At 39.6% G+C, this 27739-nt stretch overlaps 1 protein-coding gene across 3 annotated transcripts in view; it reads right to left on the bottom strand.

Moving 5' to 3' along the window:
* BEGAIN (brain enriched guanylate kinase associated) overlaps nt 1-27739 on the bottom strand; it is a 161668-nt gene that overhangs the window by 93291 nt on the left and 40638 nt on the right. For all 3 annotated transcript variants that reach the window (XM_017807620.1, XM_017807621.1, XM_017807622.1), the window contains exon 3: nt 21680-21708. In XM_017807620.1, the coding sequence (XP_017663109.1) occupies nt 21680-21708 (29 nt within the window). The remainder of the gene's footprint in view (nt 1-21679; nt 21709-27739) is intronic.

Genomic DNA, 27739 nt, shown 5'->3' with positions numbered 1-27739 from the left:
AAGTCTGCATGTTCCCCCAGAAGAGAAGATTCCATCACTTGAATTAAGCTAAGGTGGTTCCATGGAAGAAGCCTGCTCTGTGGCAGAAACATAGGTGTTGTAAATGCCAAATCACTGCAAGATTTGTATTTTGATGTCATTTGTAGCATTTTTCATTCAAGTAATACATCTTGGCTGGGGAGCTGATAAGGAGTCTCTGAGATTTAGTTATCTTTTTTTTTCTACCTTGCAGATAATTTCTGTGTGACTTAATCCCTTCCAGTCCTAAGGAAAAGCTTTGATCTTCTCATGTATTCTCATGAGCTGCACAAAATAATCTCAAATAGATTTTCGGTGTTGTGACCTTCTTTGCTAGTGTTAAGTTCTCTGCCTTTGCTGGTCAAGTGAAGTCCTCCAGAGCAGATTCAAACTTCTGACAGTGGATAGCTGTACTTGTCTGCTCCAAGCAGGCTCAGTCACACTACTCTCCTTCCCAGTGGTGCCAGCGATTTTTTTTTTTTTCCAGGCTGCTCTCTGATCTCCATTAAGGTTTGTTTTTGATAGCCCACTTGTCCTCTGGCAGGTGTTTTTATAGTGCTACAGCCAAGTAACCTTCTTTCCTCTTGTAGGCTGAGCCCAGTACTGAGGTGTTCACAGACTGATAATGGTCAGCTTTGCGTGTTGGTGAAATAGTATTTTTGTGAGGTCAAAATGTGAAAAAGAATCATCATTAAATGAAATTCAAACTGAAGCCTTGTCTCCTCCAAATCAGCCTGAAATATGCTGTCTGGGCTTATGGGATCTTGAGCAGGGATTTTTAAGACTTCCTCACAATACTGAATCAATATAGATCTTTCTAGAAAGAGATTTAAGCCTCTGACTTTCCAAAGGGTTGCTTCTTAAAAACTGAAATTTGCGTGAAAAACTTATAGTGAGGAGAGGGTAAGAAGGCACGGGGAGGGACAAGCTGATTACACCGTACTGGAAGATCTGTTGATTAGGCAGTGCATCCAGTTTAATCATTTTTCACTTTGCACAGGCTACTTTACTGCCCTGTTGTCATGATTCTTACCTGTGCAGCAGGGTGTTGGAATACAAGCAATGGGTTCTGAGGTATGCTTGAACTTGAAGAAACATCATGTACTACGAGTAATAATCTGTTCTGTACTGAATGGGTGTGTACAGCTTGGTAGTGGTTTTGTTTGTTTGTTTGTTTTTAATAGTTATTTTATTTTTCAGTGTCAGACAGTTAAAAACTGTGCCTGAAACCACACCTTTCACATCCTTTCATAAAACATGACTGTCATCTATTTACCAATAGTAATGGCAGTGCCTCAGCAGCTCTGGCAGAGATGATTGGAAAAGGTGTCTGTGTTAATATGATAAATGCCACTGTTCAGTTTCAAGCAAAAAACAATTATATACAATGGCATATCACAAATCAGTTAATTTTCTTCCTTGCTCTGTGCTGTAGCTAATCTATGTATTTGCAGCACCCCTATTACTGCACCATTTAGACATTTTCAGGTTTGGTGTTTAAGAAGTGTTTGATGTTTATTTAACTAATTGGAGAAAATCCAGACTATCCACTCTCATAAATGAAAGAACAAAAATTAATCAAACAGTAACCACCTTATTGGGAAGTACTAGATCACCTAAGTCAAAATGGAGTTCCACATGAACATTAATTATACTCTGTGCTTCCTGTTGAGTAATTGTGTTCAAGAAAAATTGTTCCATACGGGTCAGTACAAGCTATCATTTCACCAAGTCTGTAGTGCTGTGTAATGGGCTGAGCTGCAGACCCTGATGTGTTTTATACAAGTGACTTCCGCAACTCTGTCCCATTTAGTCTCTGAGAAAGGTCTTCTGTATGTTCACTGGAAATGTGGGGCCTGGCTTACCTGCCTCTTTGGGAACAGCAGTTACGCTTTTCTCGCAGCTGGAAAATCGCTTTCCCTTGGGCAGTGGCTCTCAAAGGGAGTGTTTTTTCTTCTCCCATGTAAGTGCATCGTGATGAGGTTTGCTTAGGGACTGGGAAGTATTATGGGAGTGGACTGGGAGAGATGGTAGGGTTAGTGATGGGAAAGGAGGGTTCTTGTGAGGCACTGTGTTAAGCAGGATCTAGGGGAACTTCTAACTTTCAGAAGCTTCTTGGACATTTACCATTGTGACCATTTCCTATCCTTGGCTGGCATAGAGGGACAGGGAGTAGGTTGCTCTCCAAATTGACCAACTGGAGCAGCCTTACTTCTGAGGCTCCAAGTTTGTTCCTATCATATGTTCTCTGCTCTGTTCCCTGTTGTTTTCTGTAAAGCTCCTCAGATCTAGTCTGCGGATAAGAAAGCAGCCCTCAAATTGGGTCAGACAATATATCCCATTGTCCTGGACAAGTGCTGACCCCCATACTCCATCTTTTTATCTCAAGCACCTTCTTTCCCACAGCTGCAGTTGTGGATGAAGTCTCTTGGCATCTTTCCTCAAGGATCAGGTATTGGATCCCAGAAAATATTCATAAATATTTTTCTAAATATTTCTAAATTTATTACCTTTTAATTATTTAGTATAAGATGGATGAAAGGTGTGTCAAGCACTGGAACAGGCTTCCCAGAGAATTGGTTGAGTCACCATCCCTGGAGATATTTAGAAGAGGTTAGGTGGTGGTACTTACGGACATGGTTTAATGGTAGACTTGGCAGTGTTGGGTTTATGATTGGCCTCAGCCTTAAGGGTCTTTTCCAACCTAAATAATTTTATGAAAATAACTTGTACATGCATTCACCCACCTCTCCTTGGTTTTCTACAATCCTGGAAAAGATTTTTATGTGCTCTCTGAGACCATTCATTTCCTTCATTCAGTTCATCCCAATTATGAACACTTTCCTGGAGCCAGACAAGTTCTTTGTTTGCCAAGACCTTCTGCTATGGGAGAATGCTGCCCCATATTCAGTATTCATCTGACCTTCCTACTACTTTTTGCTTTGACTCTACTCTGAAAAACAACTGGGCAGTGGTTTTGGAAAAAACCAGTGGCCAAAAAGTGGTCTGCTCTCCCTGCAAATCTCTTCAGTTACTGTGATACTCAGTGTAGAGTGCAATAGAAGTATTGAGTCCTGCCAGAATACATCCAAACAGACTTCATTCAACTGTGTTACAACTTTATGTAATTGCTTTTGTTAAGCAACACATGTTCTGATGTTTGAGTGATTAAAACTTTTCTTAGCTGTTTTGGTATTTTTTTACCAGGTTTGTACTCTGACTCCCAGCCATATTCTTACATTGCATTAATTTCAATAGGGTTCTAGTCAAATTACCAATGTCAGATTTGTGGCTCTTCATCTCTACACTGATGAGGAGGAACTTCATCAAGTAAAACACCACACTATGTTTCATGCATGACCATAAGGATACACAGAAATCTAATACTGGTATGTGCAGACATGGAATCAGTCACCTAACTGACCGTGGCTACAAGTACAAATATGATGATATATATCTGAACAGCATAAGTGAGAGTGTGTGTGTATGTTCATGTCTGCCTACCTCTGCCCACAACTTCAAAATTCCTAAAGGAAAATAAGGAACTTGACACAGTCATTTCTGCATAGAAACACTTTGTCTCTTTCTGGTAAATGCTTTTCTTTAAATGAAATAGAGTTACAAAGCCATATAATTATAACTGCTTGAGCTCAATATTTATCAGAAATTACTCTGCTGGATGGCATCTGTCAGAGGGGTGAAATTTAAGGACTTCTGTGCTTATATTGAACCATGTAAAAGTAAAAAAAAAGACTGATATTAAATACATCTGCAGTTGATACAGATGTTGCCCTTTAAACTCCCATTCCCTCCAATAGGAATCCCAGTGTATAAAGGACCTAGATTGGGAGTAGATAGAATCATAGAAGAAATTAGGTAGGAATGTGCTTCTGAAGGTCCTATGGTCAAACCTCTTGTTCAAAGCAGATTCAGTCAGATCAGGATGCCTGGGGCCTTGTCCAGTCGAATTCTGAATATTTTCGAGGATGGAAATTTCATAACCTCTCTAACCAGTGTCTACTACCCTTCCTCTCCCCTATCGTCTGGTCTCAGGCCATTGCAAAAAGCAGAATTAAACCTGACCAAAATGCAGACCAAGAAAAAATATTATATTTAAAGAAAACCAAAGTCATTGGTCCCACAAAATTTTCAATTGTTAGAAAAATCATGAGTGAAAACTAGTGAAGGGAAGAGAGGATTTGGTAGCAAAGCACTGAATGTGGTAGAGAACTGCAGACTTTTAGGGCTGCCTTGCAATTTCTAGTGGAAAGCTTTAGTGGACTAATTCTTTCTTAACCTGGACCTAGAATCTTAGAAAATTTGGATGTGAAGGGACCCTTAAAGGTCATCTAATCCTCTCAGTGTGTAACAGGTGGTTGCTGGGATCTGACTATCCAGACGTTGATGGTAGCACTACTGGAATGGGAATCAGAAAAAAAATCACTGTATGTTTGTCCTTTCAGTGCCTTTAATAGTTGCTGCATAGTGAAAGGTTGGACATGTTTTTTGGTTAAAGTAACATTTCTTCACTGAACTCAAAATAACTACACAGGATTAAGGAGGAGGCATGTCTCTAACATGCAGTAGACAATCCAGTTTTGTTCTTGTGCTTTAGTATCATCACTGGTGTACTGTGGGAATGGTCAGAAGACAGTAATTCTCCCAGCTGTGTGCTTTATAGTTCTTCCCAGTGCAGCTGCAGCATTTATTCATTCTCATTCCAGTCTTGTCTCCTTCGATATCTTTTTAATTTGATGCACGACACCTTCTCTGCTAGAGCAAAATGCCACAAGCAGACAAGGTGCTCGCTTCCGAGGAAAAGTAGCCTGATCTGCAAGTCACTTTTTTCAACCCCACGTAGATTTTTTTTCAATCTTTTTTTATTCTCTCAGTTGGAAAGATAAGGCTTACTGCTAATATTGCAGAGTGTAAGCAGCTCTCTGCCTTAGCATGATTTTTAGGAAGAACTTTTCAAAGTGCATTTTAGAAAGACTCCATGGCAGTTGGAAATGGATGCGTCTACAAGCACGTGGACATATGTACAATGTACCCAAGCCTGATATATTTGCCTCTGTGCTTTTTTTCTAGGATGTTCGGCTTAACTTTCTGGATGATTGGATGATATGTCCCCAGAACTGGGACTTTTTCCCTCTTGGTAACCGTAAGGAGCTAGGATTGTCCCTCTGGGAGCCATAGATAAGGAAGGCAGGTGAGTGCCTTAGCTGAAAGCTGCAACTACAGAAAACAGACCTGGAGTGCAGGGTTCCTGTTACTGAAAACTGTGGCCAGGTGCTCTCATGTGCTGCTTGTTGGCTGTGGGCTTGGAACTGTCACCCATAGGCTCTTAGATGCTGTGCTAGGGGAGCTGCAGTTGCTGAGCTTGTTCATGGAAGTGCTGAATGTTTTGTTTTAAATTACATGCTTAAAATGTCCATTTGTTCCCATTTGAATACATTCCATTCAAACTTGCCAAGATTTATGTTCTAAAATGGGAACTGATGTCCCATTCTTTACAATCACTGTATTAGCACTCAAATAGTCTTGCTACCCAGCTGGAGAGTGTTTTGAACAATCAGAGCACCTAAATATGGGAGATCCATATCAAGAATGTAGTTTATAATGCAGAACTTAGAGTCCAAAGAGTACTTTTGAGAATGGAAGTAAAAGATACAAGGATCAAAAGGCACTCTGTCTTTCCAAGTCAAATGTGAAGAACTACACAGAAACTACTGCAATACCATATTTATCTAATGAAGACTGAAGTAACTCATGAGCTTTTAATGACGTAGAATCAAATAGCAAATATTAACTCATTATGCTATGACTCATCTGCAGATTTGAATCTTCCTCCAGTGTCATACAAATCAATAAACTTTCTTGTCCTACCTGCAACTGCTAAATTTGAATTAGATAACCATTTGATGGAGATGCCTCATAGTTTTCTATATGCTTAATTCATTTTGTCCTTTTAGGCTGGAAAAGAGCTATCTACCATCCCTAACTTACAGATGAAAAATTAGACCTGAAAACATTAAAGATCAGATCCATACAGTCTTTGGAATCTTAAATCACTTCCAAGATATTTGTGGTATCTATTTGCATTTTTTTTTGGTTTTGAGAATAAAGTACATTTCCCAAATTTGTCTGTTTCAGGAATTTTCCTGCAAGGATGCTTCCAACTTGGGTGCAAAGTTCCTTCTTACTAAACAACCCTCTTGGTTTCTTTAACCACTGTTTTTTGGACCTGTAAGGAGCTGGTGTGTTGTACCCTATGGCAGCTGAAGGTTTCTGCCAACATCCACTACTGTGCCCCTCCTGCCTAGGGCAGAGGATGCATTGCCCCCAGTGGCTGAGCAGCAAAAATGCCTCAGGTTTTCCCACATGGCAGAAGACTCTCTTTGCTTTGTTACATCCCTCTAGATGCCTACTTTAGTGGTCCCTGAAAGAAGAAAAGGATCTGAAAGTCTCTTTGATTGATACCTCAATCTGTCTTTTCATTTCTCCTGCTGCCTGTTTCACCTAGATTCTCTCACTGATAATTCGCTTTTGAATGTAATGGATAAGCTTCCAAACCATCCATCTCCTCCTTTAACCACAACCTCTTTCATTGCATTAATGACTGAAAAGTTACATTTTCATTTAAAGTGAATTTGCAAAGCAACCTTTAGATAATAGGCAGTTTTAATATTCTGACATCGCTGAAGCTATTAGAAGAATAAATCAAAGGAAAATTCTCCTGCTGCTGCCTGCACAAAATGGGGAGAAGAATCGAGCAGAGGCCCCAGTACTGTGACGCTGCACAACGGCAATTACCATAACCTGAAAAGGGCATAGAAATGGTAGCTACAATTGGGCTTCTCTCTCTGAAGTTGAGAGATGTCAGGAAAGGGGGGGGGAACCCACTACTGAAACTGAAGTTGTGTTAATTGCCTTCATCTTACACTGTTTTTTATTCCTTATTGGTTGACCTTTTTTAATGTACAGGAAAACATCAGAATAAATCAAAGATGTTAGCTGTAGAAACTGCAGTAACGATTTTGATTTGAATGCAGTTGAGTTCGCTCCCACTGGCGGTGAATTTAGCTCTTAAATGTACTTCTGGTAGTACTTTTCTTGCAAGAATGTGTGCAGCAATGCTTATCCAGTATCCCTAAGTGATGTTAAGAGCCTTATCTGTGCAATGAGTAGCACTGATTTTGTGGGGATTATTTGTTTGGGGACAAGTCAAGAACAAATCTTTGTGTCTGGATCCTTCCTCCCGCAGAGTGGAAATGGGGAGAAAAACAGTCGCAAATTAATTTTGAAATAATTTCTGAGACAGGAAAGAAGTAACCAATACCCATGAGCATTTTGACTTGGCTGAGGGATGTTTTGCTTTGGAACTTGTCCCTGCTCATTGACGGATTGAAACTACTAATTTCAGAAATGGTTATTCTGTTTCTGGAGCAAGAACTTTGTTCCCTTGCTCTATTTTCTCTGCCCTCTTTGTCTTATTGCAAAAAACTGTGCATGTGCTCTCTTGGCTTTGACAAAAGCCCCTCAAAGAACTTGGAGAAGTCACTTAATCATTCTCAGCCTTGCCTTTAAGAGGGCAGCAACACTTGCGGGAACCACAGAGGGTTTCTGAGACATGGCTGACATCTAGAAGTGCAAATGTTCCTTTGTTGGTCAAACAAACCTACACAGTGCAAGCAATGATTTCACGTTTCTCTTTCTCTCTCCTGAGTTTCTGCTCTTTGTTCAGAGAAGGGTAGGCAAAAAAGGCATGCTTTTATTTCCTTTACATTACAACTCCAATACGACATTTACAATGTGAGTGCTTTGCACGCTGCTCTAGAGGGGTTTTTTATCTGACTGATATTCAAGTACTCTAATGATCACTCACATCGCTCTTATTATGCAGGTAAATAATGTATCTACCTTTGCAGTGCCAGTAATGTGGTAAAGCTGGCGAGAACCATTAGTTATTTGACCTTCCTGTCTGATGTGTACTTATGAATCTAATAATAAATAATCACGTGAGGAAGAGTCAATAGAGAAATAATGTAACATGCTTCTTTTAGTACCCTAATTCAGCAGAATAAACCATGAGAACCATTTCAGTAATTTACTGTAGTAAGTGCTTTCAGCAGCTTATGTATTTCAGCTGTTTGGTGCTCCAGCACGAAGATAATTATCTAGGTAATTAGTTATATTGTTATTTAATAGTCCCCAGACAAGATTCCATTTTTTTGAAGGCACATGCCTTTCCTTCTCTATCTTCCTCCCGCATTACAAAAAATGTTTATCTATTAATCTTTCCCCTTGCCAAATCGCCTTTTTTTTTCTGTTTACTACATTCTAGAAAAAGGTCCCAGTTATTGAAAGACAGCTTCCGCTTAGCAGCTGCATTGATGGAGCTGCAGGAGACTCCCTTTTATTGCATCTCTCTGCGAAAGGCACAGGAACCACTCCTGAATCAGTGGGGCTGGAGAGGGAGCGCAGGTGAGAGGAGAGCAACAGTTGGCAGCACTGCGGACAGAGATTGCAGAACTGTCCTATGAAACCTGGGTTTATCCTCATCTGGGCTTCTAAGGGAAATAGGTAAAGTGAAAAGGCTGATGAACTAGACTGGCATTAGAGCATAACAGTGAACCTCATTCTCTGAAGTGAGATGAAAATTAATCTTTCTTTCATATCCTTAGGCAGAGAGTTTTCAACTGTTCCCAGAGTAACAGTGGGGAAAAATAACAGTCTGAGGGTAGAAAGCAAGATGAGAAGGAACAAACTACTTCCCGGGAGGACTCAAGCTTTGGTGGCTTAAATAAGAGATTAATCTCTTAAACATTGCTGGGGTGGGAAACACCAGAAGCTGATATTCTGCAGACCTAAGTCACCATCTGGGGAAGGAAGGCAAATGGGTGGCAAACACCTGAGAAAAACACACAAGGCTAGGGAGAGGTGGGGAGAAAGTCTGGAGGCTTTTGCATTTGATTGTAGGTGGTTATGACCTCAATAAAAAAGACACTTCCTCCAGTGTCACCCTCACTCTCAAAGTGATTTTTATTCTTCCTGTTCAAGAGGAACAGACTGTCGTCACTCTTCTGTCTCACATCACTCCCCCTGTGGTACTATTTCTTACAGCCTTAGCAGGAAACATTCTGTTTTCATATACCTCTTATAATAAACAACATAGCTTCTAGTTTATTTAATGCCTTCAGATTTTGTGCTTTCTAGTACTGGCCTTGTTGCAGTTGTCCTTTCAAACTACTCCAGTTCCAAGAAGCCGAGCTTTTCTCTCTAACTTTTTAACTGTAGAGATGGTCTTTTTTTTTTTTTTTTTAAATTTACTTAGTGACTCAAACTCTACAAAGTATCATTTCTACTTCTCACCAGCTGGAGGTCCATATGCCGCTGCATCGCTACTCTCGTAAATACACATTTGAAGTCATGCTCATAGATCAGACTTTTGGTGGTTAATATGGCAATATGTTAAAATGTCAAGTGATGCAGAATGAATGAGTCAGGGGAAAAAAAAATAGAAGCAATATTCTGCACACTTATAAAATTCTCCTTCTGAAGGGCTCCCAGTGGTCTGCAGACATCATGGGATTTCTGCTCATCTGACAGGGTCAGCACAGGGCTGGAATTTGGGATCCACAGCATCTTGATAGAAGCATCTGTTAGAGGCAGTGACTCCCAGCCTCTTAATGTTGTCTACTAACATCTTTAAACTAAATTAGGAACAAAAAATACAGTCTGACACATTGCCCATGAAAGATTGCCAGCTTCTAACTGAAATTTTTCATTACTCTAGAAAGGGTGGCAAGTGTTCCCTGAGGAGACAGAACTTTGTGACTTAGTGCTCAAAAAAGAAAAAAAAAAGGAAATCCTTTGAACTTTGACAGTGCTTCAGAGAGCATCCTAATGACTGTGTCTGCAACATGTGTCTGCAAAGCAAGACCATCAGAGGCTTCAAAGCTTTGGACCACAGTCCGTATTTTCAACTCAGTAATGGCAGCACCTTCACCACCTGCATTTCAAGCAGACGTACAATCTCTGACCTTTTATTCTTCCTCTTTCCATTGCATAATTGCCCTTAGATTTGGCAATGACTCTGCAAGCCAGCGCCCTAATTTCTAGTGTGGAAGAAAACAGTCAGGGTAAGAATAGAAAATGCAAGGAATAGTTTTCTACAAAAGAACTTCCACTAGTAAAGGGATAACAGTTTTTGTTCGTTTTACTGATTCTGCTGTTAATGGCAATGTCTTATGACATTGTCAAAGTTGCAGTTGAGTAGTCTCCAGTTGGGTGGCTCATAACAAAGGTATAAGGAAACAATTTGTGCCATGAATCCATGTTGTATGTCAGCTATTGGTCCAATGAATGCAGATTTGTAGCAGGCAACACTTTAGATATGAGTGGCAGGAGTATAATGTGAGTGCTTTGTTCTTCATATGAATGTAAAAAAGTATAAATAACATTGCCTTTTAGATAAAAGAATATGTTGTTTTCTTGAGTCTCCAATTACATTAATCTCTGCAAACTGTTTTCAGCTTCTGTGTGGTCTGTGCAAACCAATATGTAATGTAACTAATCTATGCATAATGAGGTAGATAACACTCAAAAAGGAGCTGTAGTTCTGGGAAAAAATTGGAGTCCTCCAAGGATGCAGTAATGGATTCATTCAGTTACTTAGAATTCAGCATGCAACCATATCTATGCCTATTTATATCTTAAGATGTTTCCCAATATTGTGCATATCAAGATGATGAATAAGGAGATGGGATGGTCTACAAATCCAGGCTGGCAATTTAATCAGAACTGTCTGCTCTGCCTGCCATGATAATTAGTAGTTTAGTGCTATAGGAACCTTGAGATGAAAATCCTAGTAAACTTTGGGTTTACTGTGCAATAGGATTTGGAGTTCTCTTCGGGGGATGGACATGAGAATGCAAAGTGACTGCAAAGCCACAATTGAGAAGTCCATTCCACATTGTGTTACTGAAAAGCATTCATTAAAATTTTATTATTGAAATTGTAACTCAGACCTTCCACATTTCCGGAGTCCAAATAAAATGTAGCTGCTGAAACTTATTTGCTACACATTCTTAGGTTATAAAAAAATTTGTTTTCCACAGTGGACCATGGGAGAGTTATCAGTGCATTGAAAAAGAATGCTTTTAGATGAAAATAAATGTTCTTAAAAGCAAAGTATATTAAGTAAAATTGGCTAGATTAGCATTTTCTAGATTAGCTGTATTTCTTAAATGGCTCCAAGTGCACTGTGTGCTGGAATTAACAGGACATTTCTCTTGGAGGTTTTTTCTTTTACATTTAGATGATATTGAGTTCTGGTATGTAAAGAAAACCCTCCAGAAGCTCACAGCAAGTGAAACCCATCAGTTCTAGTAACTGAATCTGCTGAGGCTTTGTCAATTTAGAAAGCATAACACAGTTAAAGGAAAGCAAGTTGAATTCTACAGTTACTGTAAAAATCTGCATCAGCAGCTTTGCCAAGGTGAAAAGATGTTTTTCTTGTCAAAGTTACCCAATATCTAGAACTTTTTGCATCATATGCAATAGACAAGACAGCTTTACTTCTTTAAATTGACATTTGTTAGCAAAGGACATGTTTAGTGCTATAATTTCATGTATTTTTAATTTCTCAGAAAAAAAATCATTACATTTAGGTTGTGATTTCCTTGTAGATTGAGAAGGAGGGAAGTGGGGTGGGGAGGGAGGGAGGGAGGTTTCTTTGTTACCAAACAGTATAGGTCAGCTAAATTTGGCCCAAAGAAAGTCATGTCAGTCTCCTCTATCTATGACTCATTTCTTCCCTCTCCTGCCCATATGGTCTGTTGCCAGAGCTACCCCTTTTATTATACAAAGGGCTAACTAACCTTCTTTGTGGAAAGCCAAGACTCTTGAATTTGGTCTTTCTGTCACATGGAATTGGGGACGACTGTGTAAATTCCTAAAGGCTTCCTGCTCTTGTTCCCTTCAGTAGTGAAAGAGTTTAATAAAGAACATTTGATGTAAAGGCACTGTCCTCATCTTGTGAAAAAATAAAGCAGGATGAAAGAAACAAAAAAAAGTGCTTCAAGAGACTCCACAACTGGGAATGTCATTTTAGGAAGGGGTCTCCAGCACTATCACAGCAGTTCCAGCTGTAGAATAAGGGTACTGCTTTGTCTTCCACAAATGAGAAAATAGCAAATTCCATCATTTACATTACTTCCACCAGTCCAATTTACTTGGGCACCTCTGAAAGCTTGTCAGATATCTGGGTCCTCCAGAGCAAAGATAACTGGGATATTCTAGACTACATTTTGAAGTGTGGGTTGAAAATCTACTTGGAAGCCTGCTTCTCATGCCCATCGTGCTTGGTGACATTGGTACAGTAAGGACAGGGACAAGCCAGGAATTTTTTGCTTTGCTAAAGGCTTGTGAAGGCTCAGAAATGAAGTGGAACTGCTGAGGCTCAGACTTGGCAGGGTCATGCTGCTGATGTGGGTTCAGAAAGCAGGTGTTTCCTTCCCCACGTGGCTCTGCCTGACACAGTGTTTACAGGGCTGAGAGAAGATGGCAAAATGGGGGCACTAGGACCACCTGCTGTGCAGACTTGGACAAAAATATGCCAGGCCAGTCATGCACCACTTTTACCAAAAGCCTGTCTATGAATTCAGCACTGAAAGGAGTAGGACTGAAAGCCCGTTTGGGCTTGTGTAAAAACTTCTTTCTGTGTTTTTTGTGACTGGGACAATCAAAACTTTCTGTGTGTTGAGCTGTGCTATTGCTTTCCAAGTGCTTAAATATTATTGCTGTTCTGCCTTTCATCACTCTACTTGCATTGCTTTGGGCTAGTTTGCTGTGTTTCTCATTTTTATCCAGTCTTCAGAGTATTTGACTCAATCTTTCCCTCTTTATTTGTTGGTCTCTTATCAATCTAATTCAGAATGCAAATACAAATAAAAGCATCATTTCTGTTCACATGCTGAGAGTCAAAAATAAGTATACAATTTATTTTGAATTCAAACAGAACTCTTTCCGTGCTGTTGATAGTTTGTATGCAGTCTACAAAATCTCTATTTCCATGTAGAAGGCAGCACTTGCCTCATCATTAAGGATGTGACTCTGTCCGTGAATGTACCTTGTTAATAATTCCCCACTGAATTGTTAAGAATATTGGGCAGAGCTGCAAAATATTTATTTTTCAGCCATTCACGGATCTGCTTTAAATCTTGGAATGTACTGGGTACACCTTGGTCTGGACTGTTTCTGACTAACTCCCTGGAAATACTATTTCCTTGTTACAGCACAGAGATAGGATTCATAATAGGAGGAAATAATATCTAAAAGGGCAAGTTACAAACTTAGCTAAAGTTATGTGCCATGATTTTAAGTAGCATTTAGTGCTACTTAAATGTAATTCCAAGCACCTACATCTGTAGGACTTCTTGGCAGTAAGATCAATTATATAGATATATAGACAATTTCTTTTTTTATCTGTAGACTACTCTGTACAGGTGAAGCATTGAATATCATGTTAACTTGTGCAATACCTTTAAGCCAGCATCCCTGAGTTAAATAACAACAGAAAGATTTAACACTTTTTAAACAGAAAAGCACAGAAAAGAGGAGTGTTGATTGCTTATCTCTTCAAATTGCCTGTTGCAAGAATGAGCTCTTGGGGGATGTCGAGGGAAAAGATTAAGTTGCCATTCATTGCTGGGAAGTCCACTATAGCTCTTGGAGTGCCTTAAAAATAGAGCAGTTCCTTAAACCAACCCTTTTGTCTAAATGGCAGCTACAGCTAATGGAAACATAAAATGAGCTCATTTGCTTGACCTGCTTTGTGTGGAAACTTCAAAGTTAAGGCCCTTTGCTCTGACATGGATATGAAACTGGTCTTGTCAAACAGAGGGCAGCAATTTGGAACTGTTGAGTCATGAGAGTTTCTTGTGAAAATGAGGGTCTTTATAGAACAGCAGGGACTCTCTGAAGAGCTCAGTGGTTTCCAGAAAAAGTTTGAAGCTCCTCTTGTCTTCTAGGACACCCTCCTCCTCTTTCTCCTCCTTTTTTTAAAGATGGGAAAAAATCAAGGTGAGGTGGTAGAAATTTGCATTTTGCTCTGAGCAGCTGAAATAGCATTTGTGAAGTCATGTGAGTACAGTCCTAATATGTCATGTGAGTCAGTTAACCACTGCTTTGCCAACAACATTCTTCTCAAACACTGTTTGCCCTCCTAGATGTAAGTCTGCTGCATGAGGTGTGTGTATGCTCTCTTGCATGCAAGTTCTCAGTTATGGTTTTGCTGACATGGTGATAGTTGGGCAAGTCTAGGATGACAACTAGATTTGTCAGTGCTTTTCAGAGCTTAGCAAATGTATATGTAAAGAAAGTCATGCTTTAAGAGGGAATATAACTGCATGTGATATGCAGGCTCTTTTATCCCAGTACAAACATTACTACAGACCAAGAAACGAGCAGTGACTGTGTAATGTCTAGTGAGGTAGATATTGTTGCTCCAGGAAGAGCTGAATAACAAGAGTTATGCAGTTTACACGAGCAGTAGGATGGTCACACATATGAGAGAAATCTATCAAGGAAATACAGAGGCCCCAGGACACAGCACAGTTGGATAGAGACCAGCTCTAATAATGCCAAGGTTGTGGGTTCAGTCCCTGGAGGGGCCATTCACTTAGAAGCTGGACTTGCAGATCCTTGTGTGTCCCTTCCAACTCAGAATATTTTGTGATACAGGCACTTTTGATCCTGCTATCCTGCCGGAGGGCTCTGTGAATTATACAACCCTCATACTCATGAATTCCAAAAAGCATGATTATAGCTCACTATCTACTGCCTATTTTTCAGCACATTGTACTTCATGCTAAGCTGGCTTTAGGTCATCACTAAAACATTAAGACAATTCAGTCTTTTCAATTTTTTTAATGTGAAAAGCTTAATAGTTTTTATATACTTTGGATGCTTTTGATTTTTAAAGAACACTGAATCAAATGTGGTGATAACAGAGTTTTTATTTGAATGCATTCTAAAATCACTTGTGTGTAAATCAAGAATTGATTGGTAAATTAAATTGCCTAAGCCATGCCAGCAGCAGCAGAGCTGCAAAAGCCTGTAATAGAGTGTTGCAGCCAAGGTATCTCCTTCCTTCGTCAGTCTGTGAGCTGTAGCAGCAGCAAGGGTTCAAATTCTATTTGCTTTCACCACAGAACACACCCAAGTGTAGTTCACAAACTGTACCGCTCTTGAACCGTCTGGGGTTTGTAGTGTGGCACTTAGTACTCTTCAGCTTATAAGATTGTTTTGTTACTGCTGCAGTCATTGCCACTGTTTGCTTTGTAAGTTGCTGCTTTCAGTGTTTGGCACATATCCTCCTGTAGCTTTGGTCAAAATGCTTACATAAACTGAAGCCTACTCACTGTTAGCAATAAAGGGGATGCATCCAATTTTCCCACCTTTGAATTTTCTTAGCATCATGGATCACTGTGTCTTTGGGGGTGGGAGGGGGAGAACCCAAGAACAGAAAAAGAAACTAACCTCTACTCCCTATGGTACAAAGTTTTGAACTAATCCAAACACTATAAGAAATGGACTTTTTGATTTATTTTTTTCTTAATTATTTGTCCAAAATGCCTCTTTTTTGTCTTTCTCTTTTTTTTCCCCCCTCATTGTTTTTTTCATGAGGAGCTCATGGTATTGATCAGTGATGCATTTTGCCTTGCAAGTAAGGGGTAGGCAGAACATTATTTGTAAGCTTGGTATTGCTTAGGTCCAGCCTCTTCCCCATGACTCACTGCAGCTCCTGGTTGATGGCATGGCTCATCTCCTCCTACCTACTTCCTTGGTCTCCTCAGCTGTTTGCTCATCTCCCACTTGTCCCTGCAGGCCACTTTACACAGCTATACCTGGTTTCATTCAACTTGAATCTGTTCTGCCCTCTGCTCGTGTCATGTCTCTTGTTTCCTGGATGCTTTTGCTCCATTCAGCATCTATCTAGAACTAAAAAGTACTGTAACACAACACTTGTTACATCAGGTGACTGGAGATGGTTCCTTCCATACTACCATCACTACCCTTTAGATCATTCTTCCAAGCAGCAGACAGCAGCTCAGGATACAGCATTGTATGTCAATATAGCAGTAACCCTCCTGCCTCAGCTGCAGTAGTGCTGGATTGACTGACCAGCACAGGTAATAGTAATAGTGGAAATTAAGTGTGATGGGCTGCAGAAGCTTACTGTGCCCCTGAACGGCCTTAACAAAATTCCCAGAGGAGCTAGTATAGGTCAATCACCATGGCTCTGTGCCTCAGCTGATCCTGGTTCAGGGATATAGTTCCCCTGGGGGCTGTGAATATGTCCATATGTATCCATTGCTCCCATTGCTATGTTTGACAATCACCAAACTTAAAACTGTAGTCTTGGGCAGAGAGAGAAATGTGTGATTTAGCTGCAGTCACACCTTGGATGGCAGCATGAACAAACCAGATGTGCTGGAAACAGCACTGCAGGGCTGTCACTGCTGCTGGGACTGCCTGGCAGATGAAAACAGCTTGCAAAACAAAAACGAAAACCTGGTTTACCTGTTTGAATATACGTTTGGCAGCTCTCTTATATTTTTCCTTTTCTTCTCCCTCTTTCAAAATGGACCCCAAATTCGCCCAGCTCAGTGGCGTTTTACCGCAACCTCCAGTGACCCCAAGCTCATGGCCCTTTTACACTAGCATTTCCCTATGCTCTATTTCTTCTGAGCTTGCCCTGTTCCATCTCTTTGCTTGTGTCCTCAGCTGGGGTTTCACATCCCAGCATCAACTAGAGCCCGAAGACACTGCTGAGCAGATGGTGGAGCTGCTTCTTGCGCAGCCCTGCTGCTGTCCTGTGGCATTTTGCTTCTGTACAAGGCAGTGGTTCCCAGCGTATCAGCTGTGGATGTGAAGACCAGACCTAGGGTAAAGTAAACCATGTTTGTTGGTTAACTTTCTGGGGAAAAAAAATCCTCCCCTTGTGTTCAAGTACATGGCAAAATTAATGTAGATACAGGCTGAGAGAGGAATAAGGACAAGGTGGGGATGGCAGGAAATTGCAGTGTGTTCATTAGCATATGAAGAGGGCTATATTTATACCAAGTACAAGGAAGGCAGCATGATCAGGTGGGCATTTAGGAAGGTATTCAAATTATCAGTAAACTATGGCTAGAACTGCACGTGCCTCTGATGTTCCTTTTGAAGAAACTGATATTCTTTTCTTACCACAGATGAACTCAAACATGCTTGAGAAAAGTCCAAGTCTGAGAATTCAAGAGACTTGGATCAAGCCGCTGACTTACTACCAGCTGTGTGTGCAAAACAAATCACTTCGCTTTCATATGTTCTGAGACAAGGACTACAGTGAAATGAAGATGTTGCCTTGCAGCTTCCTTGAGACATAGGTCGCTTTTATCGGAGATTCCTGGGTGATTAGTAAAGTGCCCCTACTGATGCTACCGAAACAAAGTAATCCTCAGTTGGGAAATACCACGATTACACCGCAAAGTAAAAAGCCGGTGTCCTTACAGGTATCATGAGCCTGGCAATTGATGGTGATGATGTGTCCTGTTTTGAGTACAGGTCAGCCTATTGTGGATCTTGAAAGCTTAGAACTAAGAATATTGATTTATAGAGTTTCTGAATTGTCACTGAAATTTTAGGAGTGTCTTTAAAAAAAGAAAAAGCTTCTACTGAACAATATCTGTCTCCTTAAGTGGTATTTCCTGTGGAGTGAGATACTCTCCAGTATTGACTCTGGTCAATATTTTTGTACAAAATATATGTAGAGGTCTCTTCTGCCAAATCTTACATCATCTTCACTTGAAAGGTTGAATATTATAACCTGTATTTCAAGCAGGATGAAATGGAAGCAAAGAAAAAGCTGCCAGTAGTTTTTACTAGAGTTGCAGTGGAACTGGTCTTTCATTTGCACATCTAGCCATGCTGTGGATTCAATCTGACTTAAGGGAGCAGTTTCCAGAGGACTCGCAATTTTGTATGCCAGCCACACAGATCTACAAAGCCTCAGACTTGGTAGGCATGTGCTTCTCTTGCATATATGCACCAAAGATAGCACATTACTGAGTCAAAGTAAGATAGTATAGGTATATTTGAAATTCACTTTAATTAACCAAGATTTTCAGTCCTTATTTATAGGCATGAAAAAAGAACCATATCCAAAAAAACTGTATTTAAAAGGTTGGAGTCAGAAGTAATTAATGTTAAAGTGACTGTATAACCATATACAGCCAACCTACATAAATGCAGATCCTCAAGAGGTTTGTGATTAGTAGTTAGCCTTACTTCTGCCTAATGTATTGGTACCTTGAGATGTAATAAACACTATATACTGCTAAGAATCATCCACAGTGAGAAGACTTCATTGCAGTAACTGATTCTTCTAGTCAAAGGTTTAGCATAAAATAGCATGTTTCCACTTCTAGAGGAAGTTGTCCCTCTGTCAGGCTAAATACTGATAACCTCCCACCTCTGTTTCCTACTGCTCCTTGCACACATAATGCTGTCACAGCAAGCCCCTGCTGAAAAGGGCAGCATGTGACATTGCAGGTCGTAGCAGCTCCTTGGTCTGCAAGGGGAATTATTACTGTGTTACGTGAGACGAATTGCGTCTTTCTGGCTGGAATCTCAGTGAAGGAATGTCACACTAAGGGATGTATTAGTTTGCTGCACTATTGCTTGTGCTTCCCTGGCTCAGTGAATTTTATGGCTGAAGAAAGCATGGGTCACCAGTGGATCAATTTTTCAGGCTCCTGCATTTGCCCCTCTCTCTGAATGGGCCTGGCCACCCAGTCCTTGGGGATGTCTCAGATGCATCCCCATTCTCCTGGGTTGGAGAATGTGCAAAGTGCCCAAAGACTTCCAGAGATGCCTTCTTAATATATTTGGCTCTGTGGCCTCCCAAGGACAGTCAGCAGCATCTGAAAAGTGTGATTCTATGTACCTATTCTTCATATTTAAAAGACTTTCTTCACTTGAACTGCATTGTGGAATGCAAACCTATATTTCTCTAACCCTGAGGTTTTTCAACCTGGCTGCATTGTTCTGTGGTTATCCACCTTGCTCCTCTTCTCCTATTTCTGTAACAAGGCTTTGGTTTGTTTCCTTTTTGCTCATTCCAGACTCCCTTCTCCTCCCTCTTTCACACGAGCCTTCTACCCTCAGTGCACCCCAGCTCCACAACTGATGTGGGCTCACCCTCTAGTCCTTGGGCAAACACCATCCCAGGTGATATGGGATGGCATATCCTCAGCTGTTAGCAAAAATAGAGTGGGGAAAGAGTTGGGCACAGGAGATAGGGCAGAACAAACTCAAGTATTATGTAGGAATGTCTTTTTCAATGATGTTACACTGGTTTCTACATGTAGCAAAAAAAAAAAAACCAAAAACAAACAACCAAACTTCTTTCCTCCCAGCCTGCCATTTCTCTCTTTTTTCTTTCTTTCTTTTCCAAGCTTTAGATTATCTCTCTTCATGACCTATGGTTAAAACACAGGATAGTTTGTTTTTACCTGGGTGCCGGACTTGGATAAATTTAGAAAAAAATCTAATTCTCTCATGGCTGTAAGTTCACCAGCTATTTAAAATAATGACTCTAGATAGTTTCCTTAAACTGCTGAGGATTCTTTTAGTTTGCATCCAAGAGAATGACTGTAGACAGGGAGCCTGGAAAAGTTTGGGATGGAGCAGTGCAGCTTCTGTCCTGGGTCCTGCCAGATCTCTCCCAGCCCACCTCTCTGTTCTACCCAGGAGCACAGAGAACCCTTGCACTGGCTTTGCATCTGCTTAGGTGATGGGGACAAACATCTGTCAGAATTAACTTCTGCACATAAGAACTGTTAACAGAAAATTTCTTTAACAAACTCCTGAGAGAGCCTGATCTTTCTCTTTTTGGAGTTACAAGCTAAGCTCCTATTTCCTTCAGTGGGGCAGTATGGGCTTTTCCATCTATGTAGTACTCAAGGAGTACTGAGGTAAGGACTGCTGTGTGGCTGACAGCTGCAAAATTACAGTGCTAGGAAAATGGAATTTTATGGATATTTATTCTCGTCAAAGCAAATTCTTTCTTTTTCTTTCAACACATTCCACTTGCTCTCCTGGGCTGTGCAGCCCATTATTGCAAATGTAGCAAGAGCCTGTCTATTAAAAGCAGAGGCCAAAGTATGCTCAGGAAAGTATTACAAGTACTGTTTTGCATTTGTGCACTCCTGCTTATCAAGCAAACATGTAAATATGTATTTGTTTGCATCTTCTAAGAGAGTTATTCATGATATGAGTGTGCATATATCATAGGTGGTCTTGTTTGGAGTTTTTACTAAACACAGGTCCATACACTGAGGCACTTTCTCAGGTATTACTCAGGAAAAACTCATAGCTTTAACATTATAGTGCTTATATACATGCAAATTCATAATACGTTGCACGGTGTTTTTCTTTCAGTACTTTCATTGTCATGAGACATTACAAAATATGTTTAACTGAAGTGCTTTAAAATATATATTCTATTATAAATTTTCAGACGTCTTCAAGTCCACTGTAAGAGATTTAACCTCCTTTTACTCAAAAGAAAGACAGGATTCTCTTTCTAGCCCAGAATTCATGGAACACTTGGTCAAATTTCTGTCCTTTTGCATTTGCCACTTCTTCCCCAAGTATTTCTAGAATTCTAGAACTTTTCTGCTTTTCTAATAGCTCAGGATAGCCATTCCAAACTGAAGGAAACTAAAAAGTTGTTCTTGGACAACAGTTGACACTAACCAGAGTTACCAGGTTCAGAGAAGGAATTAGGGCTTGCTCAGTAAAAACAAATAAGATCATAGCCAGTGGTTTTGGTTAAGAAAATAAGTTCCATAAAGTACTGAAAGGGTAGTAAAAAGTTCAGCTTTTACCTATCACTTTGAAAATGTGTTAATAGACAAGATTTTAGTAATTTTGAATTTATTTATTAAAAAGGGCTAGAATGCTTTCTTCTTTCTTTTTCTTTCTCAACAACATACACAAAAGCAATATCCCCCAAAGCAGACTTGCACTAGGACATGAGATGGAAAACTTATGTTATAAAACCCATCTCCTTTTGCTTAAAGCAGGGAGATGTGCTGAGAAACTGGTACAGTATGACAACATTTTAAACACAGAGGAGACAAGATTTATCTGGCTGGTATACAATATAAAACAAAAATCGAACACCAGTGTTACAGTGCTATATTGAAACAAACCACAGTAATTAGATGCTTTGAAGTCAAGCCTATATTTTCTTCAGCTTTTTCATGAATTATTGATCCACTTTCCTCATTAAATAGAATGGCAAGCTCTTGCAGTAAATGGACAAGTGGCTACAACATTTATATAATCAAATATGCTCTGCATCTGGCAATAAAACATGTTTGTGAGTAAAACATCCTTTCTGAATTGACATCCCTGCGAAACAGATTTACTAGAACAATCACATTCCTTTTCTTTTGTCTCTATAGCACAGCTTGCCTTGCATCATCATGCAATCCAGTATTTTACTCTGATGATATTAAGCAAAATATTTTCCAAGAGCCTGTTTCGTGCATTGTGCAACAGAACATTTCTTCTCTATAATGAGATGTAAATAAACTGTCTCACTTACCTTATTTTCTCCATTTCTGCTGCAGAGGCCTACAAGAAATCAAATAATAGGAGCAAGTGAATGAAAGAAAACATTCACTCTGCAGATATATGCATAGTTAAGGCTTTCCGAATGGTTCTCGACAAGTGGCTACAAAGCGCCGGCAATCGAACCCCACATCTGCATTAGCCGAAAATAACACTGACAGCTGAAGTGGGGAATAGAGCCGCGCGCGGTGGGAGCCCTGTATACCCACGAGCCATGGGCACCAGAATGACTCAGTTGTAGCGCTGAGGCAGAAAACGGGGAGGGAAAAAAAAAAAAAAAAAAAAAAAGGGGGGAAGCAAGTAACAGGTTACTGTGCCTCCTGGGTTTCCGAGGGAAAGTTGAAATGCGGTGCTACCCTCTGCGCGGTGGGCATGGCAGCGGGCTGGGCTGGCGGGGAACGACAGTGACTTCATCACACGTGAATTTGGAGCTCAATTCATCATCTTTCACAGAGCCCGACAGATGGAAGGACACAAGCTTGCCTCCTTAGTGGGAGTTTCGAGTAATCAAATTACTTTTCCCCAAGTAATACACTATCTTGACAATTAGCATCTCAATGCATGGAAGCGTTTCGTTAACCCTTTCGCTGCTGCTGACCCGCGCTGGAGATCCCAGCCGCGGTACCTCCTCCGGTCCCTGCCCCGCCGCGCCAGGCTCCCGTTAACCCTTTGCCCGCGGCTCGGCTCTCTCAGAGACAGAGGCTCTCCTTGCATCTCCACAGACCCGGCACAGCCGTGGGTGGTCATTGCATTAATCTGCCTGGTTTCTTTTTTGCCGTATAGATGCTGTAAATCCCTACTTATCTATAGCATGGAGACTCATTAATCTCTCTGACATTACTTATATCAAAAGCATAGTCTTGTTAACCCTTTGGCTTCTTTTTCATTATTATCTTGCACAGATCCTTAATAGCTGCTCCCATTTCATTTTAGCACAACACTGGCACAAAATCTCATCAATCCTCCAAGTCCTGCTTCATTGTAACTAAGGAATGAGCACTCGAGCAATCCGGCAATCTCCAGAGCCAGATAAATCCCAGCATCACAGAATCTCTTATTTATACTGAGAGCATTGGCCATTAATCATGAACACTTTAAACCTTATTGATTAATGGCTAACAATCATATCTGAGTATGAAATAAATTAAAGATTAAAAATAGAGAAATGTAAATTTAATCAGTTAACCAGCAGGAAATTTGTCAAACTGCCAACTAAAACATCCCAAGTGACAAATTGTTGGTACTTCATTGGGTCACAGGTCTTCCCTCTTTCTCATTTACTTTTGATTTGCTCACTAGATAAGCTATCAGTCAGGCTGGTGTTTGCATGGTAATTTCTGATGACAAACATTAAAGATTTTAGGCATTCACCATAACTTGATATGTAGGAAACCAGCTGCAGGAAAACCCCTCCTTAGTTTCTAGTAACATATGTAATACATGTTTACATGGTTCTTGTAATGTCTGTTGGAATCACAAGGTTGCCTGTGATAAATCTCAGATTTTGAGATTAAAAATCTAACCTAGGCACCCATAACTTTTCAGTGGTATGCAGGAAATAGTTTCAACATTACTGATCAGAAAATGAACCACTCAGGCTTTCTCCCCAGGCGTGAAAAGCTACTGGCAGACCCCATGAACTTGCCAGTTTGGCTCTCCAGAGATGGACTTTCATAAACTGTCCTAATCATCATGTTGCTGTCATTTTGGGGAGATTGGACATAGTTTTCTTCAGGGCTACTTACTATTGCTTTGCCTTGAACTCTGGGAGTTGCCCAAGAAGGCAGGGTACTTAGAGTATCTGATTTCAGAACTTCTATTGTGGCAATATCTGCAGACATGAGGGGAAGCTACCTGGCCTTGCTTTTATCTAGTGCTCTGAATATTGCTGCACTCATGGGGTCAGTGTGGGGGTTGCTTTCTGTGATTAAAGCAAAAGATGGAGAAGCTGTAGATTGATGTTCTGGTGATACTCATCTGTGAATGCAGGTGAGTCATTGGCTGCCAATCCTAACAGGAAATTAGTGGGGGAAAAAAACCACAGCAAATGTCTAACACCAAAACAAACAAGAAACCTAAACCAAGCTGCAATTAATTTTTTTTCCTGTCAGGGCTGGTTTTTTACCTCCTCACAGTAAAAGCTGCTTGTTTCATGTAACAGGGTAAATTTTCTTTTGGACCAGCAAGGATGTTCTCCTCAGCCTTTCCTTAACAGTCTGTGAAGTAAAGAGATGGCTTCTCTCTGATGTGGGAGCAATGGATTCATATCAATCCTCCTCAAGAAGAATGCTCTGATTCAGGTCAGAGGCCTTTCTGGGCTGCAGCACTGCAATGTAACTGCTCTGTTACATCTTTTGATGGGGAGTCACTTCTAGTAAATAAACAGGAGCACGATAGGACTAGAGTTTGTGTGTTCTTCAGGGGAATGCCCTAGCTCTCAGGCTAGAGTCAAATGAGCATAAGAAACTAGAAACAGTGAAAGAAAAGATAGGAGCATCTGTAGAAATATAGCTTTCATTCCAAGCAGTTTATTTTCTCAGAGAGTTGTGTTCCTTAGGAGAGTCCTTTTTTTATCCCTTTTTTTTGTCTTTTCTTTTTCTTCTTTTTCTTCCTTTCCTTCCTCTTCTCCCTTTTTTATTTTTATTTTGTTTCTTTTTTCCCCCAAAAAAGCCTTAGCAACTCACAACTATTTTAAAAGTCTGTGGTTTTCTGAAACAGCTCTGTTGCCACAAGGTGACATTTTTACTAAGGCAAAATTGCTTTTCCTAGCCAGATCCCTGCCATTGATTTAGCCTGTGGAAGTTTAGAGGTTACGTCATCCTCCCACTGCTCTCTATGAAGTCTGAAATATCCTACTAAATTGATCTTAAACTATATTCTAAACAGCTCTGAAATGGCCACTTTTAGGGCCAATCTTTTCCTGAAAGTCTTGTGGGACATATTTCAAGCAGAAAGAGTAAAGTAAAGGTTGGTGTAAGAATGTCCTTAATGTTATGTCATTCATGAATTGCTGCTTGATAGTGTGTTGATTCATTTCAAGTAACTCTTGATGCCTAAACTGAGCAGTGATTGAAGCTGTGTGATTTTTTTAATGAAATATTTAAAATTAAAGCAGTAATTACCTTTAATTACAAAAATATCAGATGTGACTTATTTACCTGTTGGTTTTTTTATTTTTTAAATGATATCAATGCAGTGTGACTAAAGAATTTATTTAATCAGCCTAAAAATAACAATTTTTGCTTTCAACAAAAAGCTTGGCCTACATTTTCATATACAGTCTCTTACTTAAAATACTGAGACTGGTTTGAAGATTTTACTTTTTACAGAAATACTTGGTGTGGCAACTTTGCCTGGAAGGACTTTTGGGCAGTACTTAAAAGTACTGGTAGAGACCTGATTTTTTTTCAAGTTTTTGAAGGAAGCAAGTGTAAAACAACTGAACTGCCAAGACTCTCCTTTTCTGGAAGTGCTGAACATTTAAAAGTCCATTTTGGAGCAGATATTAAAAAAAAAAAATCAGCTATTTTTTTTTAATATAATCCTCCACACACACACACTTATTCTAGATTTCAAGTTGATATTTCTTGATATTCTTTGAGAACAAAGTCATTTGCTGGCTTGGATGAAAGCATGGATGCTGTTAATAGAAACCCTAGGAAATCTAACTGTGGCTTTTTTTCCCTCTAGGATATAGTTATTGTTTTTCAGACAGCATGTCAATCTCAGTTGTTTTCAAGTCAACAGCGCGAATGAAGAATACTGTGATCCCCTAATTTTTTCTTTCCACGTTTCATTAATGAGTTAAGCAACTTCAAGACGACGGCAGAATGTTCTTAGTCACTGACATACATAAAATTTTATGTAGCATTATATATATTCTTTGATATTTTTGTTATATGATCAATGTCTATAGTATTGATTATTGAACAAAAACCTTTTTAAACAAAATAAAAAGTCATGCTGATGGTCTATCTATCATTCTATTCAGTTTAAATTGTGTTTATGTTTTATTTCCTCTCCTGTATGATCACTTTCTGAAGGACAAGCAATCATGAGATTTCGGATCTTCCAGATGTCTAATGAAATTTCCTTCCCCTAAGATCTTGATGTTAATAATTTTCATCCTTTTGCATCTTCCTAATGTATGTGTGAAAAAAGAGGGGTACCCTGGAGGTGAATTTTTAATTTTAATTATTACTTTTTGGAAAGAGCTATTTAGTTTTAGAGGGAGGGACAAGATCCAGAGCCTGGCTCAGTGCTCACCAATTCTTCCCATTGTGTTCAGTGGACTTTGGATTGGGACGTTGGCTTGTTGCTACCAAATGTACAAGAAAAGAAAGAGTAGCAGGAAGTTACTCATTCAGTCTGTTTTTACTCAGACTTATTTATTATTGTGGAAGTTACTTTTATTTCTGTAGTGGAGAAAGCTGTAAATTAGAGTTCACTCACAACTAAAGTCATCTGGACTTCTGACATATTTATAAAGTGCCACATGTTTTCAATCCAACTGTATTACTTCAACATTTCTTTTGTGCTTGCAGTTGTACTAAAGTTTTATTGACAGGAACTGCTGTGGTCCTTTTCCTTTCTTTTCCTATGGAGTACAAGAGTTAAAGATTTAATTTAATAAAAATTACAGACTATATAATTTGATAGGATCAATCTTTAATTAGACTCTCAATCAATTTTTAGAGATTTCTTTTATAGGTTTTAAGGTATCACAAGCATTGACAGAAGAAAGACTAAAATTTAATCTGTAGAAACTTTAATAAAACTGGAGGAAATGTCCTCCTGCATTTGTTTTGGCTTCACATATTGAGGGTATCTGATAGATGTTTAGAAAAAAAGAAGAATCTCTCTATAAAACTCTTGCCTGAAATTGTCATGGAGATACATAGAAAATTGAGTCCAAGTCTCCACAGTTGCCACTCTAATAGATATATACTGTATTAGATATCTTTTTCAGAAAGCACGTCCTCCAAGTGCATCTCCACACCATGGGCCATAAAGCACCTCCAGTATTCTCAGACCATCTAAAGACAGTCAATATATTAAAGGTGAAGAAGCTTAACACTGAGGGAAGAAGGCAGAAGATGCCAAGACTAACAGCCTATACCCCTGCAGTACTAAGGAACTCGTTGGGACCGTTGGACATTTTCCCTTGGGAAGAGGAACACCACGCATATTAGAAAGAATGGGAAGGTTTCATTCAGCTGTGTGGGTTTTGCATGTCTGACATGAGGAAAAGCATTAGTCAACCAGTTTAGGCATAAGTAACAACAAGTAGGTCATCCCAAACCTCTCAACACCACCATTGCACATTCCCAGCATTCCCTCCCTATCTGGGACCAACTTCTGATGTTTCCTAGGGTGAAAGAATAAATCCTCTGCAGCAAAATTAAATGATAAATAAAAACTCAGATGTTTGGAACTAACTGCATACAGCAAATATATGGAATAAATGGACCTAACTCAGTAAAGAAATATATAAATTATCTTTTTAATTCTTAGAGCAGATGTCTAAGTTCAACACCCAAAATTTTCACACTGTACCAGAGCATCACTACTTTATCATGCAGTGTCCATAAGGCTGCTGGGATCCATCTTGAAACAGCTGGATTTGTTTTTCCCCTCTGTTTTTCTGAACACTACTAAGCTGATTGAAATGAGAGAGTGATTTTAACCATGTTAAATTTTGTATGACCAGTTGTCTGTTTGATGTTGTACCAATTTTATGTTTAAAGCTCATCACTCCCACCTTATTTTTACATGACCATATGTATTTATGAAGAGATGTTTTATTTAAGAAGGAAAATAAGATGTGATTCTTTGACTGCTCTCAGAAGATCATACTCCTTTCCCCTAGACATTTCAGTATCCCTTCTCTGGATCTGTTCCAAAATTACCTTAAATCTGATTTGAAAGTGGGTGATCAGAGTCTATATCATGTAGAAACCACCTTGGCAGTACCTTGTATAATAATGTGAATGCTTCAGAGACTCTAAAGAAAATAATCTGCAGTACATCTTAG

The sequence above is a fragment of the Lepidothrix coronata genome, unplaced genomic scaffold (genome assembly GCF_001604755.1).
Source record: "Lepidothrix coronata isolate B3197 unplaced genomic scaffold, Lepidothrix_coronata-1.0 Scaffold19, whole genome shotgun sequence".
Classification (NCBI taxonomy): Eukaryota; Metazoa; Chordata; class Aves; order Passeriformes; family Pipridae; genus Lepidothrix; species Lepidothrix coronata.
Note: the sequence above shows the minus strand (reverse complement) of the source record. Positions and strands in the feature narration are given on the sequence as shown.